The sequence below is a fragment of the Lissotriton vulgaris genome, chromosome 9 (genome assembly GCF_964263255.1).
Source record: "Lissotriton vulgaris chromosome 9, aLisVul1.2, whole genome shotgun sequence".
NCBI lineage: Eukaryota > Metazoa > Chordata > Amphibia > Caudata > Salamandridae > Lissotriton > Lissotriton vulgaris.
In genome coordinates, this window is record NC_141697.1 from 976,392,979 (window position 1) to 976,414,138 (window position 21,160).

Genomic DNA, 21,160 nt, shown 5'->3' on the forward strand with positions numbered 1-21,160 from the left:
TTCTTTTAGTAAAGTTTATTTTAATATCCTGTGTTTGCAAATGCTACTTTTAGAAAGTTAGCATTTGCTTGCCTAACCATTTCAGCCCGCCTCTGCTAGGATGTGTATCTGCTGTCTGGGTTGTGTGAGTGACAGGGCTGGGGGATGACAGGTGGTTAATGCAAGGATTACACCTTTTTTTTTTATTTTTTTTTTTAAAGTGTCCTTATTTGCCTCTTCTTCAATAAGGAGCATACCAACCACCTTGCACGGCTTTAGACGTGATTTGATATATTGGTAGTAGAGATGTCCCATAAGAAGAATAACAGATGTTTTACTCAATCTAGGTATCTTTCAACCTGTAGGACCTTTAACACGACTTGACTGACCCTGGTCCAGGAGTATAAGAGGCATAATCATTGGACCCGGGAAAAAAAAATAAAAAAAACGGGTTTATCTCCAGTTAATTAAAAGGTTCCAAAAAGCCATATGCCTCTTACTAGTTGTTCTTTTAAGGTGCATTTTAGATGTTTCATATAAGGAGGAAAGCCACCGAGAGTGTAATGGAGGTGTTTTCTCTACCCAATTTATACAAATTTGTCTTCTCGCCAGCAAAATTGCGTAGAAGAGAAAGGACCTTGCCAATCCTTTGATGTTATCTTCCAATCCAAAAATTACGAGAGAAAGGGTTATTTCTAAAGGTGTATTTAAGATAGAATTTAGAGTTTCCTTCACATTGATCCAAAATTTCTGGATGTCTGGACATTCAAAAAACATATGTATGTCACAGGCCCCTGGCCAATTGCATTTATTGCATTTTTTATTTGGTAAGAATTTAGATAGTTTTAGTGGGGTTATATATGCACGATGTATAGAGAATAGATGGTTTTGTCTTAGCCATGAAGGCTTTACTGTTTTGTAGAGTAGAGAAAAATAATTTTGCCATCTTTCCTCACATGAGGTACCAATTGCCGTTCTCGATAGATCGTCTGGGAGTTAAAATTCCCCGTCAATTTCCTCTAACAACTGCCAATACCAGGTAGTTACCTCCTTTCCCCCCATAGCTCTTTCCACCAAGTTTTGTTCCGTTAAGCTTATTTTCCCTAGGTAAATCTGAGATCTCACCCAACTATTTAGTTGAATATATTTAAATCTTGGCAGCCCTACACCAACCAATTCGTGTAACTCGTCCCAGGTTATAAGGCTGCCTTCTTTGAGTAGTTGACCCCATCTTATAATACCTGATTGTTCAATTATGGTAGAAAGACTATCCCTCAGACAAAGTGGCAATCCTGGTGAATCCCAAATGGGGGCGTAGTTGGAATAATATGAGAGACCCAGTTTCTTTCTGATGTTATACCATATTTCTGCCCATGATTGTACGATTTTTAATTTAATGTTTTTGAAGTATTTCTGACATCCAAATTTAAACATAAAACTATCCGATGTTAGATTAGCCCCGATTAGCATAGCCTTATACATGGAGTCAGTTGCAAGATTAGATGGCATCTTTAAAAGCATTCTTGTGTGTGATAGTTGGAATGCCCATGAATAATACAGTAGATCTGGCAGTGCAAGGCCTCCTTTCTCTCTCCTTCTCCTTAGCTTTTTCCACGCAATTCTTGTGGTTTTATAGTTCCATATGAAGGAATTTATTTCTTTTTGTGAATTTTCAATCATTTTTGAGTCAAAGGCAGTAGGAATAGAATTAAAGATAAAGGTGAATTTTGTGAGGATACACATTTTAACCAGGTTCACCCTACCTATGGTAGAGAGTGGAAGATGTGACCAAGATTTTAAAAGTTTTTTGGTCTCAGTGTGTATCTTTTCCAAATTAATATGCCCAATTCCCGTCACGTCTTGCGTTATTCTAATTCCCAAATAGCGCATCGATGTGGATATGTTTGCCCCCAGCTGGATTTGGGTATGTTCCAAACCATTATCTCACTTTTGCTGGAATTGATGTCGTATCCCGATATTCTTCCAAATTCTTCTGCCCGGTGGTTAACTACTGGGTATGCTCTAGCTGGGTCTGATGTAAAAATCATGATATCGTCAGCGTACATTGCTACCCGCCTTTCCCACTCTCCGAAGCTAAAAGATGGAATATTAGCCTCGTCCCTTAAAAGCTGAGCGAACGGTTCAATATAAAGATTAAATAGGAGAGGGGAAAGCGGGCAGCCCTGTCTTGTGCCTCTAGTTATATCAAATGGTTCGGTTAGAGATCCATTAACCAGTAACCTGGCAGAAGCAGTACTATATAGCTGTTTTATTATCCTACGAAAATTCTCCCCAAAGTTAAATTTGTTCAAAACAGCGTTAAGATATAGCCAGTTACCCCTGTCAAATGCTTTAGTTGTGTCTAGGGTTAATGTGGCCAATGGTAGAGAGAAAGCTGTAGCAATATCTATAGCTCCCACAGCTTCATGTGTAAGCTCCGCTAGTTGTCTGCCCTTGATAAAACCTTTTTGGTCAGGATGAACGATTTTTCCAATGACACTAGCCAGTCTTGTAGATATTATAGTTGTGAAGAGTTTATAGTCCTTATTAAGTAATGATATTGGTCTGTATGACCCACAGTCCAGTGTTGATTTCCCTGGTTTCGGGATAAGCACGATTGTTGCTTCTCCCCAGGTTTTTGGGGGCTGCTTCCCTTGTATCAATATGCCGTTGAAAAGTGACGTGAGCACTGGGGCTACTATATCTTCAAGAGTTCTATAAATTTCTCCAGGCTGTCCATCTGGACCAGCCGCCTTTCCTTTTTTAGAGTGGCGAATTGCTTTCTTCACCTCGTCTTCAGTGATCTCAGCCTCCAAAAGGTTGCTCTGGCTTATTGATAGAGCCGGGAGGTTTATGGCTTCTAGCCAACTATCCCTTGCTTGCTGATCGTTAGGGAGATTCTCTTTATAAATCTCCTCAAAGAAATCGAAGAAGGCTCTTCCTATCTCTGAGCTAGTGGATCTTGTTTCTGCTTCTCCAGGTATCTTAATTTCTCTGATGTAATTGAGGTTTTTTTCAGCTCTTATTTTCCACGCTAGTACCTTCCCTGCAGCTTCTCCAAATTCAAATTGAGAGGATTTACTTGCTTCCCATCTTTTATTTATTCTTTCCTGTAAAGGGATTTCTAATTGAGATTTCAATTCAGCCATTTTTTCATGATCATCAGATGTTGTTAGAGACGGATCGATCTTAGGTTCCAAAAGTTTCATTTCCTGTTCTAGGTTTTTTATTTTCTGAATATATATTTTCCGCCTATAGGAGGCTCTGTTAGTGATCTGCCCCCTTAGAAAGGCTTTAAAGGTTTCCCAGACAGCTGTTGGATCTGCGGAGTCTTTATTTATATCAAAGAAGACTAAAGATTCAATTGAGAGAAAATTGACTTCTTCACCCTCTAACAGCAGTGTCCGATCAAAAGACCAAGAAGGGTGGTTAGCCAGATTACTAGATTTTAAAGCAAATTTTATTGCAGAATGATCTGAGAGGTGTGATGGTATATAGTCGATCGACTCTACTATATCGTTTAGACAATAACTAAAAAAGACATAGTCGATTCTAGATTTATGTTTGAATCGGCTGTTTCTCAAAGACACACCGGGTTTGTTGCCGGCGCGTTCTCTCCATAAATCCGCCAGACCCAGGTGTGTCATAATGTTTTTAAGAGTATTTCTAGATCTGACAGAACTAGAGATTCTAGATTTAGTAGATTTGTCTAGTTTAGGGTGTAAAACAATGTTAAAGTCTCCCATCCAAATTATTGGTTCCTGTACTGATATTAATTGCTCTCTTACAGCGTCCAAGTGTGATGGATCATCTGAGTTAGGGCCATAATAGCCTATCAATGTCCTCATTTGTCCATCAAGAGAGACTCTAACTATTAGCCACCTCCCTGTATTATCTTCTTTATATTCTTGTATTTGCGCTTTTGCTGATTTTTTTAATATAAATATTACTCCTCTGATATTTGCATTTTGGTCTGTGGAACAAAATTTATCTATCCACCTTTGTTTTTTCATTACATTAACTGCCTCTGACTTAAGAAGGTGTGTTTCCTGCAACACAATGACCTGCGCCTGAGAGTCCCTTAGATATTTAAAACATTTGCTCTTTTCTCCCTCTCACGCGCAGGCCATTTACGTTCCAGGACATATAATTAACTGTTGTCATGTTTTATTTTTGTTTCTATGTGGCATCTTTCTTCCATCCCTTTCTTTAAAGCTTTTATGTTTATTATTTTTATTTTAAACGTATCACGTATGTGATTAAGAGTATAAATTATGGTTGGAATTTCAACATGGTTTCCCAAATGAGGACTTTTCATTTTTTCCCCCCCACCCCCTTGGAAACCCTCCCTTATTTCTTCTGGCTTGGTGTTCAGCCAGATATACGTCACTCCGCAGTCTCCTTTAACTCTTCATTGCTACCTCTGTTAAATAAACAAAGAAGGACAAGAAAAATGGGAGGCTTGATTTTATTACTAAAGATAAGATGTAGTTTTAAACCATAAGGTTCAAATCAAAGTTTGATCTATAGATTACTTCAATATCATATATCTGTGTATGTGTACATTTCTTTAATTTTTTTGTTTGTTTTTATTTTCCCCCTCCCTTCTCCTCCCCTTCTTTTTTTTTTTATAGTCTCCTTTCCCCTTTTTATTTATTGGTTTTGGTTATTTAACCCGATTTCCCTTTTTTATTATTATTTTTTTTTGTATTATTATTCGTTTTCCGAGATTTGCTATATTGGTTTATTTATTTATGAGCCAGAGCCTGAATTTGAGCGTGGTCTTTTATAGAATTTAACAATTCATCAGCATCATGTATAGACTTAACATTGTGCATCTTATTGTTATACATGACTTTTAAGAATGCAGGGAATCTCATTTGTACTGTTGCTCCAAGTGATCTAAAAGAGTCCATGCGTCTTCCGAGCTCCCACTGCCTATCCAGTGTGGTTTTGGATAGGTCCGATCGTATTTCAAACGAGAAATCAGGGCCTTTCATAGTGCCTGCTTTCAAGGCAAGATTCAAAGTTTTTTTCTTTGAGCGTGTAGGTCAAGAAGTTAATTAAGATTTTCCTCGGTTTGGTTCTTGCTGGGTTTAGACGGAACGGATCTCTGTGAATTCGCTGGATATCTCTATCCAGCACCTCAGCTGGTTCTCCCAATGTGAGAGAGCTTTTTAATAACTGTACTATGAAAGATTTCAGATCGCTACCTTCTTTCCCTTCTGGAACTTTTAGGAGACGAATGTTGTTACGTCTGGAATAATTTTCCAAGACTTCGATCCTTTCTCTCATATTTTCACCTTCACCTTGGAGGGTACGTACTTTAGAGCTTACTGACTCCAGATTTGCGGTCAAAACGCCTACCGAGTTTTCTAGCATTTCCGTTCTTCCGCCCAGACTGTCGACCTTTTGGCTCAACTCCTCACATGTTACCCTTATCTCAGCTTGGTTAGTTTTGAAGACCACAAAGTCCTGCCTTATCTCTTCCCTCATTGCTGCGATGGAGGATACTATTGCCTCAAGTGCGTTACCGAAAGCCGGGTCAGAACTATGGGGAGTTGCAATTTTCTCCTTCCCTGCTTCTACTCCCAGGGCCTCTTTTCCTGCGGTTTTCTTTAACTGGTCAGGAAGAGGATTATCACTAGGACTTATTGTGTGTTTTGTTATTAACGGCACATCAATCTCTTCGGGCCTGATAGATGTTTCAACTGTTTCCAATGCCACCTCTTCTAATGAAGTAACAAAAGATGCACTTAATCCTAGGGTAGATTCAGTTGATTACACCTTAGTGGGAGGTGGGAGTGCCCCTGGACTCTGAATAGGGCTGTGCTCTGCCACCACAATGCTGGCTCCGCCCCCTGGGGAGCGACTGATGACTCTGCCCGACACCTGGCCCAGGAAGAGGGAGACTGTCAACAAGGTACTCCTGGCTGTACTTGTCATCTGAATGCTGCCTGCCCCTCACACTGAAAGGAAAAGCCAGGAACAGCACAACAGAGTGCTTCAAAACTGAATTAGGCTATGCAAAGGCCCCCCTGGCCTGAAAGAACAAAGGAATTACTGTATAAAAGAAGGAGCCCTGCTCCCAAGAAACTAGATCCTGTTTCCCACAACGAACCTCTGCCCAACTAGAAGGAGAAGAAGATGCTGGAAGGACTGGCCTGCTGTCTGCCTTGCTGAGGAAGGAGAGGAGAAGACTTATTGGAAAGACTTTATTGACTTGTGCTTGAAACTTTCTCCAGGGGCTTGATTGAGCTTGCCCACTGATCTGAACCCCAAGACCAGTGGGTTCTTCTGTGCTTTGGCTCGTCTGATATCGAAGGCCGAGTATTTCCTCCCGCCGGAGGTGAAGTCTGCGCCCTCTCGCCCCCTCCTAGGGCCGTGGTGCCCGGGAGCCTGCCTGCTTGCCCGTGAGAGCCTCGCACTGTTTAGAGTCGCTCTCTGCCCTCGGGCTAAGGCCGGCCGCTCCTCTGCCCCCGCCTGTTACTGGAGTGCCTGAGCGCGTCTTCACCCCCTCCCGCCGGAATCCAGGACCCGAGAGCAGCCTACAGCCTGGACGGCCGCCCGTGCTTGACGTTGCACCCAGCCGCCCTGCTTGCCCTTTCGTCCCAGTAGAGGCCGCGCTGCATCCTGAAGGGACCCTCCCTCGGAACAGTCCGTGCTGAGGGCTCCCGTGCTGCACCGCGCCTGACGGAGATCGTCCGCCTTTGAAAAGACCCCCAAGCACTCTCCGTGACTATCGCACACTCGTTGAGCGCGCCGCGTGGTCCGGAACACACTGCAAACCGTACAAATCACTCGGGGCACAGGGCTTGTCTCGGGCTCGGGGCCCGCAACGTTCTTCTTTCCCCGTGGCCCTGTGCGTCGCTCCAGTGGTCCAGGTACATCTCACCCCGTCACAACTGTGCGCTTCACTGTGACCACCCGAAGCCCGGTTAAGTCTTGACGTGCCTCGTGACGCCTTTCCAACCTGAAGCGCACTCGAGCCTCGGAGCATCTGGGTAGCGGATGCGCAACCGTGTGACAGCCCGTACGCTTCATTGTCAGGAGCAGTACGTCGCGTACCCCGGCTCACGCGAGAAGCGTGAGTATTGGAAGGGGTGCCGGGATTTCACCCGACCGAAGCGTACCAAATGCTACCAAGTGCATGATCGAGTCCCTGAGGCACCAGAGGGGTGCAAACTTACCTAAACCAGTTTATGAACAAACAGAGAACTAAGAGAACTATTTTTAAGCCAAAAATAGACTAAGAAGGAAGCAGCGTACTAACCAAAAAGAGGATTGCCATTATTTTACAATCTTGTGGCCTAAGCTAAAAACGTTATTTTGGTCTTGTGATAAAGTTCTTACCTGCATAGAGATATTTTTATATAAAGAGACGTATTTTTACATATCCACAGCCTGGTGTCCTTTTGTGGGGAGATTGGTACATTTACTGTGTGTGTGATTACAAATGCTTAACCCAATAACGCCTGAAGAATAGCCTTGGCTGCTCACGCCACGCACCTAGAGGGTGAGCAAGGGTAATTCTAAGGGGTCATCCTTCGCTCTGACTTAGAGGAGAGGGTCCCTGCTTGTCACTTGTGAATACTTGCGCCAACCAGAGACCCCCAATTCTAACAGCTGACAACAATCCTTAATGCAATCTTCCAAGCCCATCTACGATGTTTTCCCATGCCCTGCCTCAGTAGCCTATCCACCTTTCATCTTTCTTTGCATTGTGGTACTTATAATCATGCAACAAAAAAACCTACAGGTACTAGAATGGAAAGTGAAATCTAGTGTGGGCATAGAGACTCACGCCTATCATGTAATGTCCTGTGCGTTGTTAATGTTCTTAGAGGATATCCCTTTCCTCTCTGCCCCCCTTCTGTTCTATATGGTTTCTTCCCTGCATAGCTAACATACTGCCACCAGGTATGATCATTAACTCTCACTGATCCCCTTTTCTTTCTTTGCCTTCTGAGACCTACAGTCCTATGTGTATTACAGATTAAAAAAATACGACTAGTGTCAGAATTTTTTTTTTCCTTTTTTTTTAATGATCAAATTCATATAATACAGAAGTCATTCAGAAGTAGAAAGTACATGATTGTACAATAATGAAAGAATTACATATAAGCAACAAAAAAAAACGGGTAGTTTTAAAAGAAATTTCCGGAGTTCATACTGAATAAATAAATTACATTATGCATCTCATTTTATACCTAGAATATATAACAATACTTAAATACCCAAAAGGATACATCCACCTATGGTGAAAGAGACCTAAACCCTATACTCCATGTTGTTATATGTGACCAGATCTTATTGCCCCGCCTACTAGATTGCCTTCCCCTGGTAGCATAGATAGCATTTTCTTGATTGAATACACCCAGAAAGCGAGCCAACCACATTTGGAAGCTCGGCGGGTCTGAGTCTTTCCAACGAGCTGCGAGTATTATTCTATACACAGCGGTGCCAATAAATACCATTGCTCTTCCTCCACATTAAGTTTGAGTGTGCTATCATACCCAAGCATGTAAAGGGTGGGGGAGTCCGCTACTTTGTGTCCAAACACCTCCTCCCAAAATTCAAGTATCATTGTTTTGAACAGTGTTAGTTTATCACATTCACAAAACATGTGTAAAAGGGTAGCTGGACCTGAGGCGCATCTAGGACATTCGTCATATATCCTTTTTCCCCAGGCATGTAATTTCGCCGGAGTAAAATACAAATTGTAGATAGTTTTGTCTGTCTGGGATTTTAAGCTAGACGATATGAGCAGACGTGGCAGAATTTTAAAGTAAAAACCAAGAGTGGATTAGATCCACCACCTTCTTCCTCTCTGTACACCATGACTGTGAAAACTCCAGAACTCCCAGCAGCACAACTCCATTAATTTGGTCCTCTGTATGTTTTTGTAAAGCAGTGGTGAGTCATCCACAGAGTCTTCACAGTGCACTGTGGCAACCGGCATCACAGTACTTGGATATCCTCAAAAATGTTAAGATTGACTGTATTCTGACTTAGAAGAATCCCTCCTGTATTTCTGTTCTAAAGGTCACCCCACCTATGTTCTGGCATGTGGTGGGTGTTGGGATCTTAGTTCTGAGTAGCTCACAACACAACCACAAGTCTGGTAATGAGTTAAAACAAGCCACTCTTTTCGGATTCCAGTTCAGGGAGTTAAAAAGTCTGCTGCAGAGATTTGCTCTCCCTTCAAGTGGGCAGTTTCAAATTCCAGAAGGACCAACTCTGCTTTTAATCAAATTTTAAATATGTCAGAGTATAGTATAGAATTATTATTAATGCCTTGAAGGCAATTTGCTTAACAACGTGGCATAGAAATACTTCCAGTTTCATTCATATATCCAAAGTACGTATATAAACCTTTTTAGAATGTGGTTTAAAATTTTTCAAAGGCATTAAAGCTTATACAAACATCTTACAGTTTGTATGTTATATAAGAAGAGTTTAAGGTTAGATAATAATATACCAGTGAGTTGAGCGCCTGCCACAGAAAACTGTCTAACCTACAGTTTATAGTTTTCCTTCCCAATTAAATAGTTAACGGGGTTGAGTCTCTGTTATAGAAATCTGGGTGTAACCAGCAGTATTAAGTTCCAATATCCGTTATGTTGCTTGGTTGGCTAATGCACCTGCACCGGATATATGTATGTAAGCTGTTGGTTGTTTTTTCCTATGGGGGCACTAGGACCTCTGTCCCTCTATCTTTGTGTGTCTATGTTCATGTGTGTGTGTCAAATTCTGCTTCTGTATGTGACTGTGAGTGATTAATCTGCAGTTTTTATGTCCCCATCACAGTGAGATACCTCACATTAAGAATGCGACTGCTGCAGTATCTGTTTTACCTTGCAGGTTATGACTAATGATAACACTACCCATCTAATTCTAGCCTGAAAATTCCATTCCTAGTTAGTTTTTCAGAGGCTAGCTTTGCAGACCTACAGGACCAACTGGGCTGTTTCACATTTGAAACAGCGACAGATGTTTCTTAAATTGTGAATTCGAACAGAATGGACACAAATTTGCCAAATACTGATCTTAAATTTGGGCTCTTTTTCCATTTCTGGTATACATAACAAATAAATTAAAAGACCTTTAGGCGGCAGAGATATAGTTTCTCTTCTCAAACTTCAGTCATATGAACTCTCGCATTTTGATCCTCTGGAGAAGGTTATGTTCCAATTTGGGAATCCCAGTAGGAACACATTCTAGTAGTTCCCCCAAGAAGAGTTCTTCAAAAAGCAAATGAGAAGGTGGCACTGAGCATCAGTGAAATATCAGGCTTTTCCCAAGGAAGGATATTTGAAACAAAATCCTTTTGAAAATTGATTCACCTGAAACTTTATGGACACTATATAAGTGAGAAAGATTTTTGAACTTTAAACTTTATTGTTGAAATGGTGAATGAGGGGAAAAAGACAGCAGATTGTTGATTTTTGCTTAGGAGTATAAAAGAATTAACTTGAATCATCTAGACCTCTGTGTCCGAGCGGTAGTTTCAAAGGTTACATAAATTCAGTTGGGTTCGATTGGTCCTACTTCATAGTTGGATATCATTGACATTATACTGAAGGAGGTTTGAGGTAATAAGGAATATGTGGGGTTTGCGCAAATATATAAAAAATGCAATTCTCCTATTCCAGGGAGAGGTCGCTCAGTAGGTACTCTAAGAATTTGACTCTAATCCCATTCAACAGTAGTAACGGATGTGCCCTGAAATATCCCTGGCCATCATTTACCCCGTAGCAGATAGAGGCCTTTAATGAAGGGAAGATGCAGCTTTTTTTGTTGATGATGATTCCGGAGTGCCTTTGTGTCCCATGGACCTGCCGGGGCCTCAGGTGAACTCCTTAGGTTTTAGCTCCAGGTCCAACTCCGGTGCCAGTTTCGATCCAGAGCGGAGTTGAGCTAGATCTTGATTGATATCACACTATGAGGCCTCCAAAACCCAGCACCTAAAATGCCCTTTTCTTTATGCAAGTATTACAGATGGCTGGGTGCTAATTTTGGATCAGATTCCGATTCTGTACAGGACATTTAGCTTGTTTTCAATGATAACGATGATGATGAGGAGGCAGAACATTTGCTCTTCCATCACTACACTGAAGCTGATCAGTACTTATATTTACAAGCTGCTAGTGACCTTGCAAGTGAGACTGATGGGGAAACACACAGGACACTGCTGATATTGGGGATTGAAAGGACCATAGTGTCTTCTGTTGACCCTTGCAACCCATCAAGGTGGTAAACCAACTGAACATTATTTCTGTAATCTCCATTCATTTAAGAAAGTCAGTTCATTTTCTTCTCCGAACAGGGCAGACAACCTAGACATACCTTTTGTCTTGTACTGCCAAACCAACATGTAACAGAGCTAAGGGACCCACCATTTTAGGCAAATCATTTCTTTCTCAAGTGTTTTTATTACTAATAAGAAGCATATACATATTTGAGGGGTTTTAGACATACTTTTATTACTGTAGAATATCCTGGGACTTCCTGTGATATTGGTGTTAAATGGGTGTCGTAGTCATTGGCTTCTAGCAAAAATGCACAAGTACTGCTGTTGACTTTTCTGATGAATACTTCTAACTGAAGATTCCTCACCTTTTGAATTACATAGGCGCCAGACTGGAATGCTGAATTTTTTTCATGCAGCATCTCACACCTTCTGACAGAGGGCACCCTCGGACTCCTGAGCCATGGTGCTGTATGTTGTCGCCGATACTGCATTTTGACATCAGTTCCTTTTTTCCTTGCCTTTCGACGTAAATACACAGCTCTTGTACTGAACTTTTTGTCAATGTTCACTAACTCCCAAAAATTGTCATACGTCAGTGTGCATAGTGAAAATATTTGCTCCGAAGACTACAGGTGTTGAAACGTGCTGTGTGTACAGAAAACAGATGTCAGTCACAGATCCACATGACATCTGCCTTTGGTACTTTGGCGTCAAGCATTACTCAAAGTTCTGTGACAAGTGCTTCCTTATGCACCCTCATGTGACAGGGAGCATGAAGTGAAGCTGTACCTTGCAAACCAAAGGATGGGAAGTTGGTAAAGTTTGAAGTCTTGGGTCCCCTCCTAATCCCAGTCTCTGACCAGGTCGCCGCCCTCGGTTATTCCAAGACAAAGTTGATAGATCATTCTAAGTGCAAGCAGAAAAAAACTAAGCAGAATTCTAAACCTCACCTCCACTCCTATTCCAGGGAGAGGTCGCTCAGTAGGTACTCTAAGAATTTGACTCTAATCCCATTCAACAGTAGTAACGGATGTGCCCTGAAATATCCCTGGCCATCATTTACCCCGTAGCAGATAGAGGCCTTTAATGAAGGGAAGATGCAGCTTTTTTTGTTGATGATGATTCTGGAGTGCCTTTGTGTCCCATGGACCTGCCGGGGCCTCAGGTGAACTCCTTAGGTTTTAGTTCCAGGTCCAACTCCGGTGCCAGTTTCGATCCAGAGCGGAGTTGAGCTAGATCTTGATTGATATCACACTATGAGGCCTCCAAAACCCAGCACCTAAAATGCCCTTTTCTTTATGCAAGTATTACAGATGGCTGGGTGCTAATTTTGGATCAGATTCCGATTCTGTACAGGACATTTAGCTTGTTTTCAATGATAACGATGATGATGAGGAGGCAGAACATTTGCTCTTCCATCACTACACTGAAGCTGATCAGTACTTATATTTACAAGCTGCTAGTGACCTTGGCACATCTCCTGAGACTGAGTTAACTCTCCTTTTGCAACCATAATTCGCAGAGCCACAGTTGCTTATTGTAGAGACTTAAGCAAATATGTTTACATAAATTTTACCATTTCTTCTCCCACAGTGGGATTTTCCTTTGGTTTTTATGTACACACTCTTTGAACCAATATACAGCTGTCATTTGAGGTTGCTGACCACTAAGGCTGTGTTCTTAATTATGATTACTTCAGCACACCACATCAGTGAGCTGCAGCTACTTAAGACATGAATCTTAAGAAAAGCAGGTTTCACAGTGAGTGCTGCAAACCACACACTTTAAACAACTAGCATTTTGCTGGTATATATTAACAATTCTATTGCGTTGTGAATAAAATGTATATAGCAAATGGGACGATGACTAATTATTTGCCTGATGAACAGAAGACCCTTTACAAAAAGTTAGAATAGTAGTGCCTGATGTACTAAAGGGTTTTGCGGTTACATATCCAACGATTGACAATTTATCAAAAGTACATTCGAGTTCCAAATACCTTTGCCATTTGCAACATACTCTTTGCGACTGATTATGAATTGTTTTAAAAAGAGTGTGTGTAAGAAAATGGGTTATTGAGAGAGGTGGGTGAAAACCCTACTCAAGCAACAACCACAGTCCTTGTCAGGGCGAACCACAAAAGTAATAAAAGTAATCTATTTTTAACCCTCTGGTAGCCTGTTAAAATGCAGTCAGTCTTAACTTAGAGGCACTGTGTAAAGTATCTAAACAGCACACAAACAGTAATAAAGTGAAAAGGCACACAAACAGTGATGAAGTGAAAAAAACAAAACACAAGAAAAAATCCCAAACCAATTTAGAAAAATATAGTTACTCTTAATTAATAAAATGAGACTAAAAGGACAAAACTCCAGTTTTAAAGTCTTGGGTAGGTATAGCACCTAAAGGCACACATCACCACTTGCCATCTGGTCCTGTTAGACTGGGGTAAAGTCACATGTTCAGACCAACCACGATAAAGTGCAGGCTGGATATAGGGATCAGGTTATTCCTGCTGAAAAAGTTACCTTGTCAAAGACTGACGTGAATAGGCCAGAAGGTCAGGATTTCTCCTTTTCTTGTAGCTGAGTGCACTCTGATGCCAGCCAAAGGCCCAAGACGTAGGGTTGCACCTCTTGCAGGTTCAGGCTGATCCAGTTACAGCAGGTCAACTTTTGTAGTTGCAGGGAGGCCTCTGAACCTGGTTGTGCCCCTGTAGCTCAGAACAGGTCAGCCAACGGACCCTTTGAGTCACTCAGGTTTGCCTGGGGTGAAGGAAGCAGGCCCAGTCTTCCTTCACAGAAAGCAGGACAGGCCTAAAGCGGCAGGGCAGTCCTCTGGGGAACACGGCAATACTTCTTCTGCAATGTCCTCAGGTCCAGGACTGTACTAAAGAGTGGTTCATGAGATCCAATATGTATACCTGGTGCCATCCTTTAAAGTGGGAAACTTTTCTCGACTACCCACACATCTGGTTCTGGAACGTTCTTCCCATCCCCTGCTAAGGCTTCAAGAAGTCCAGGGTGACAAAAAACTACTGTTAGGTTCCTTTGGTGTGCTTGAGGCAAGCCCTTTGTAATGTACGGAGGGCAGGAAACTGTTCCTCCTCCAACCATCCTTGTAGGATAGCCCATCCTGCCCACACCTAGTCCCCTATTGTTCACTTTGTGGGCTCAAAATGCTTTCATAATGGGTGGATGGGTGAGCCATTAGCAGTCCCGGGCGGTTGAAAACTTCTAGAAGGACTTAGAAGATGTTTAGCAGGAAAATGCCAACTTTCTCAAAATGGTATTTTCTAAGTTGTAATCTAAACTCCGACTTTACCATTAAAGAGGATTTTAAATTAAAATGAATTTGAGTCTAAATATGCCATTTCTATGTGCTTCCAATCAAACGTTATCACCTATATAATGTAATAAAGTTACCCAGTGTTATCCAGTGGGAGAGAAAGACCTTGCAATAGTGAAAATAAATTTAGGGTTACTACCAGAACATGTCAAACTTAAACCTAACTGTCCGTTCTAAATACAATGCATCCCTGCCCTATGAGTCTTTAGGGCTTAATTAGGGGTGACTTGTGCGTATTAAAAAGGAAGGCTTAGTTCTGGCAAAAGGCTTATTTTTCCATGTCGTATTGGCAGTTTAAAACTGCCCTACAGGCTGTAATGGAAGACCTGAGATGTTTTATAGTGCTAATTTAGTGGGTAGCACCATGAGTGCTGCACTCCCTCTAGTAGCATACCATTAATAGGGACTGGGTACCATATACTAGGGACTTTTAATTAAATTAAATGTGCCATTTACGTGCTGGACAATTTCACCAGGTTTTAAGGAGAGAACATGTGTACTGGTTAGCAGTGGTAAAGTGCACAGAGTCCTAATCACAGCAAAAATAAACGAATTTAGAAAAGCAGTACAGGTGGCGGCAAAATGTTTGTGAGTTATCTTGCAGAGAATGCCAAGTCCAACAGAGTTTTATGTGAAAATACCACCTTTGTAACTGTACACAATGGAATGTAACAATTGCTGTTACAAAACTTTGATTGGCTACCCATACTTGTACCGTGGTTGCATCCAGGTGAAAAGAGGAAGTTATACATGAGTGACAGCTTCCAATGTGAATATTATTTCTAACAGGCATTCTATAATCTCATTTGGTAGAGCAATACATAAAGTAAACTTTGTCCTATTCGGCTTGAACAACTAACCGATACTACCTACGTCACTTTATTGTGACTAAAGCACTGAATATACATGTATCACAAAATTGTATAGCTCTATCAAATGAGATTGTGAACCCCTGTTTGAACCAATAAACACACTAAACTGTGCAACTATATAATATCTTCACCCAACTATCAAAAACAAAGATTGTATTTATTCTTACTACTGATTGTACTCCCTACAAACCTTATACATAAAACAAATAAGATATGAAATATTTATGAAAAACCGGATGTGAAAAAAGGTTGGATACCAGACAAAGAGATGGGATGCAATCAATACAAACTTTGCAGAAATAGGACTTCTGCCACAGAGAAAGAGTATCCACCATAAAGAGCATCCCCCATAGGTAAGTAACTGGTTTTCTTTAAGTTCATCTTGAGATTTTCTTTCCTTTCTGGTCACAGGCTCATCCACTGTAAAGTGAACCCTAGATACATTTAATGCATGCCACAGCATCAAGAACATTTTTAACAAAATGTTTCTCTTTTAAGTGACCTATTGAAGTCTGAATTTTTGTGTTTTCATGTGATCTGCCTTTTGCTATCTGTAATATTAAGTTTCTTTACAGGAAGAGGAAAATGGAAAGCCCACTATGAGTCTGCATAATTACCGGGCGCACTTCAGAGAACTGAGTCTTGAGGTATTCACCATTCTCGGTTGTGGACTTCTTACAAAGTCTGTGCTGGATACGGAGATGCACACAAAGGTGAGAAGATAGCTATGCTTTGAACTAAATATATTCGTTTGGTAACACAATGCAGGAGGATGGTGTTTTTTATGTATCTCAAGAAATGAGATTCAAACTGCATATTGCTTTCACGGTTAATGTACTTTATTGGGGAAATAGAACTTTTGGTTGTGAATATTTCATATTCTAAGGAAGTATTTCCTGGGGTTGTCTTCCTGGAAGATTAACAATCTATGCTTTGTTATTTTTTTATACAAGATATCGCAAAACAAAAAAGCAAAAGGTAACCGTCATGTCCTATTACTTATTGCCTGAAGGTGGTCTTTTGCATTAATCACTCCATTTTCTGCTTTTATCTGGAGTTGTCTTCCTGTGCACTAGAACGTGTTTGAGTAACTACTTTTCTAAAAGAACAACCTTCTTAGGTCCTTCTGAAGATGACTATTAGGTCTAGCTTAAAAATAATTGCTCAACGCAGTTCGGTAAATAACAAGGATGATTTTATTGGTACCAAAGAATTCTCTACCAAATAGGCCAAGTAGCTCAGCAAGGTGCATGACCTTGTCGCTCATGGTTCCATCTCACTATAACCTGTACATTCTAGATAACATCCCTGATCACATAATTACATTCTACTGACTCCTCTGTTTTGGGCCTCTTGTGGCTGCTCTTCGGGTGCTGCGTCTTGAAAAATGTATCCTTTGACCGTGGACCTGAATTTACCAATATTTGACTATAATCAGGTGCACCATTTCAGAATCCTTTCGCGTTGTCAATGTGTTTACATTTAATGTAAAAGAAACAACTCTTGAACTATTTTTCATTTAGAAACTTTTTTTCTGATTTTATTATCGTTTGAATGGTAATAGAAGACACTCAGGGATGCCATTTTGATTGAAACTTCAGAAATGCCTACATGTGTTTCACGATAGCTTCTGAATCCACCTCTAACATTTCTCTTTACTCCATTAATCTTAATAGATCCAAGAAATCCAGAAGTCCCTTTCTTTACCAATCTAATTTTCTTAAGCATAAATTAATCATACACTTGCAATTTGCTCATTTGGCGTTGTGTGACCGATCGTACTACAATGTTGTACTTGAACTGATTTTTTGTAACTCTTCAACTCACCATAGACTTCACATCCACTCTCTTCTGGGCTTGCAAGTTTTGCAATGATGGATTCAGTTTAATTCTTGCCATATGTTCCCTCAAGTTTTCAGTAAAGGCCTCCACCTTAACACTGTGATCTTTTTCTATGAGCCTAAATTGTTTCTCTCAGAACACTCATCAATGGCATCCTGAGTTGTACTGTCCTTTCTACTCAACCCTTCACAAACCTATTTATAATTTTCGCCAATGTTTTTCCCTGGGGTCTGTTTAGAGCTACCCCATGATGGGTAATCGCCAGGTCACTGAAGAATCGTTACACCTCTTCGAACACAAACTGCACTTCGTTGTCCTTCTCTGCGTTCTTCTGTATGCCTTCACTTGGGTGATTCATCCGTCAAAAATTTTAGCACTGACTGGTAGTAACAGATCCCACACATTTCGCAGCAGTCCACTTTGTCATATAGTCTGCTAACAAAATAACATCTCTTGGTGCATGTTGCATGAAATAAGAAGGATGTACAGTGCCTATGCTCATCTTGAGCCATTGCACTCTAGCACTTCCACTAAAGACAGGGGAATCTCGCTTGCAGTTCTACATTTATCACATCATGCTCACTGCATACAGTCCTTTTATACTCCTTTCACCATCTGATCCATCTTGGTACCACTAACGATTCCTAAGTGTCCTCAGAAGCTGTAATTCACTACCTCTTGCCTGCCTACCCCAAATAGAACTAATCTAGCTCTCATACTTAACTTACTGCTCACCAAGTGTAATTCATCTCTAACCACCCAATATAGTTTCTGTGCCTCTGAAAGTGCACTGAAATTGGGTCAAACACGAACCACATATGCACCAAGCTTGTTCAGCACTCTTATTCTTCACTTTTTTCTCTTTTTCCCACTCCTCTCTCACCGTAGCACTATCATTTACTAACATCACAGGTAAGGGTACACTACAGTCCTTGCTCATGACCATGTGAAAACGGAAGATGCAATCTGCATTTTTGTTCTTAGGGCCTGAAAAATACTTGGAAATTGAACTCTGACTTCCTTTACTCATCGAATTATGTGTGGAGTTGCCCTCTCATTCCCTTTATATGAGAATAGCTTCACCAGGGATCTGTGATCACTCCTAGCCAAAAACTGTAGACTGCAAAGAAAAAAATCGAAACAATAGATTGCATGTGCACACTAGTGCATCTTGTTTATTTACTGAGTCATTTGCATCATCACCTTGAAGCAACCGGTAAGCTAATACCGATAATCTTTGCTCCTCATTTTCGACCTAGGACAACACAGTACCCAGGCCCCTCAGATTAGCATCATTCGTAAACATAGTCTTGTGATTTATGGCAAAATGATTTTAGGCTGAAAACCTGCATAGCTACTTCATCACTTCATCGAAAGCATTCCAACATTCATCTGTCCATGTTTAATTTTTCCCCTTTCTTAATAATGAGGAGTCTTATTGGGTGGATGTGGCTATCAAAGTTCTTGATGAACTTCAAATAGTAATTGACTCATTGGAGGGAAGAATAGAATTGACCTTTGTTCTCAAGTGCCGGTGTCTTATGAGTATATTGGTATAATCAGTCTTTGGAATGGTTTCCTCTCCCGAGATGGGTTCCCCATATATGACACTGTGCCTTCTCTGAACTGGCATCTCTCTCTTTTTACTGTGAGGCCTTCCTTGTCAAAACTTCCTAAATCTTTCAATAGCATAACATCATGATAATTCCTATCCTTTGAGTACACCGGTTTCTGTGGTATACTTCTACCTGCAGATTGCTCACATTTTGAATATCCCAAGCTTCAGACTGAATCTGGAAATATTTCAATAGCTCTCCATAATAGATGGGGAGCTGGCTTCACTTTGGTGCCAGAAGGGGCACCATTAGGTGCCCCCACCAACTTCTTGACTTCAGTTCCTTTTTTCCACACCATTGACGCGGATCCAGAGCTTCAGCTCTCCTCAGGGGACCCTTCGGCATTTGTTGCAATTCCTTTCAATTTTCCAGCAGAAGTACAAGTTGTCACCACCCATGGTCCAGGTTTAAGCCCAGGGACAGTGAGGGGCAAATATACATCATGGGACCAGCATGACATCTGCTTCTGCTCAGGGGATGTGACTGGTGCTCAAATCCTTCCTGCTGTTCCTTCACTGCCAGTCTATCCGAATCTTGACAGAACCTAAAATCGTGATGTGGTAGATCCACAAGCATGGAGGGATAGGGTTGCATCTTGTCTGTTTAGAAGGAAAAGTTACTTACTTTAGTTAAGGTTATTTCTGTTGGAAACTCTAAGTGCAGATTTTTAACTGCCCTCTCACCTCCCTAAACTGTAAAGTGGTTTGTTTTCCCATCTAAATGGTCCCAAATTAGAGATTCACACACTGAAACCTCCAATTGTTTTCTGCTCCGCATCCGAGGGAATCTAAAGAGACAGGCAAGAAATTGACGTTGGCAAAATTGGGTGGGGCTTGGTTCTGCTGCATCATTTGTGGGGTGGAATGAAGGCGGCTCGGAGCTCCACTGCAACACCTGTGCATTGCTTTGAAAACATCCAGATCCTAGCACATGGGGAACATTCTAAAAGTGATGAATTTGTGGTTAGAATGAGTATTGCGCTAGATAGGTGTACTCAACACAATGCGCACCATTATAGACATATAGGGTTCTTTCCAATAAGAGACATGTATCAAAAGAAATTCATAAAATAAAACATGCAATTGTTGATATATTTTATCTTGATATGTAATTTTCTTTCACAGATATTCTGATATTGAAGAACAAACAAAATTCACAAAATTCATCATGCCCAAAGGCGCATGAATATACATAAACAATGTTACATCGCATTGCGTTGTACAATGCCAAAGTTACAGCTTGTTTTGTGAGTCGATTAACAATGCATTTCGGGTTGTTAAATCTTCATCAGGGGAACTGAAAAGATAACATATATCTGTTTACACAATATCACCATTGACAGACCAGAAACGGTGTGCATGTTACACATACTTGTACATGCTAATTCTTGACAAATTTTTGGAATGAGGTACGCATTGGTGTGTGCTCCAGACAACATTAAAACTGAGATAGCGTGCACGTGCTCATGAGAAGGATGCAAAATATATCCCAATCTGCCTGCTTGAAATTATATATTTATCCACACTACCGTGTGACAAGTGTGCATCCCAATATCGTAAGACTCAACAAAAGGACAAGCCAGCACCTTCCACACACTGCGTTTTATCAGAATACCTAATTACTGAGTCTTATGCACACCTGAAAAATCAATAAAGTCCATCATATTGAGTCCCAAATACTGGATACGTGCAGGTTCCCTAGAAAAATACAACCTAGCTATTAAAACCTAAACTACCAGAACTACAGGATTCAACTCCCAGAGCCCAGCATTTCACTTGCGGATACGTCAAAGAATTCTTCACAGAAACAGCTAAAGCACTCTATGGTATACGCCCAATCGGGATTGGTGTCAGTACAACGCGATGTTTTACAACGCGTTCCGTTACAACGCGATTTTTACATCGTAAATACCATTACAATGCATGCCATTACAACGCATGGCATTACATTGCAGATGGTATTACAACGCATACCATTACATCGTAAGTATTGGTAAGTATATCTTTTTTTTAAAAAATGTAATAAAGTTAATTAAATTAATTTAAAATAATAAAAATAATATAACATTTTTAAAACAGTAATTAATTTAATTATAGTAATTTAAAATAATATAATTAATGATATATAAAAAATATATAAATAGAAAATAATATAATGTAATTAATTACAATAAATATAATTATAATTTAATTAAGTTATAAATAATACATAATATAATTATAATTAATAAAATTAAAAGTATTTAATTA

At 40.6% G+C, this 21,160-nt stretch overlaps 1 protein-coding gene across 1 annotated transcript in view; it reads left to right on the plus strand.

Annotated features, from left to right (window-relative positions):
- The window catches only part of FANCD2 (FA complementation group D2), a 1,101,131-nt gene that overhangs the window by 460,706 nt on the left and 619,265 nt on the right, over positions 1–21,160 (plus strand). The window contains exon 29 of the mRNA XM_086938826.1: positions 16,029–16,166. Coding sequence (XP_086794952.1) covers positions 16,029–16,166 — 138 coding nt within the window. The remainder of the gene's footprint in view (positions 1–16,028; positions 16,167–21,160) is intronic.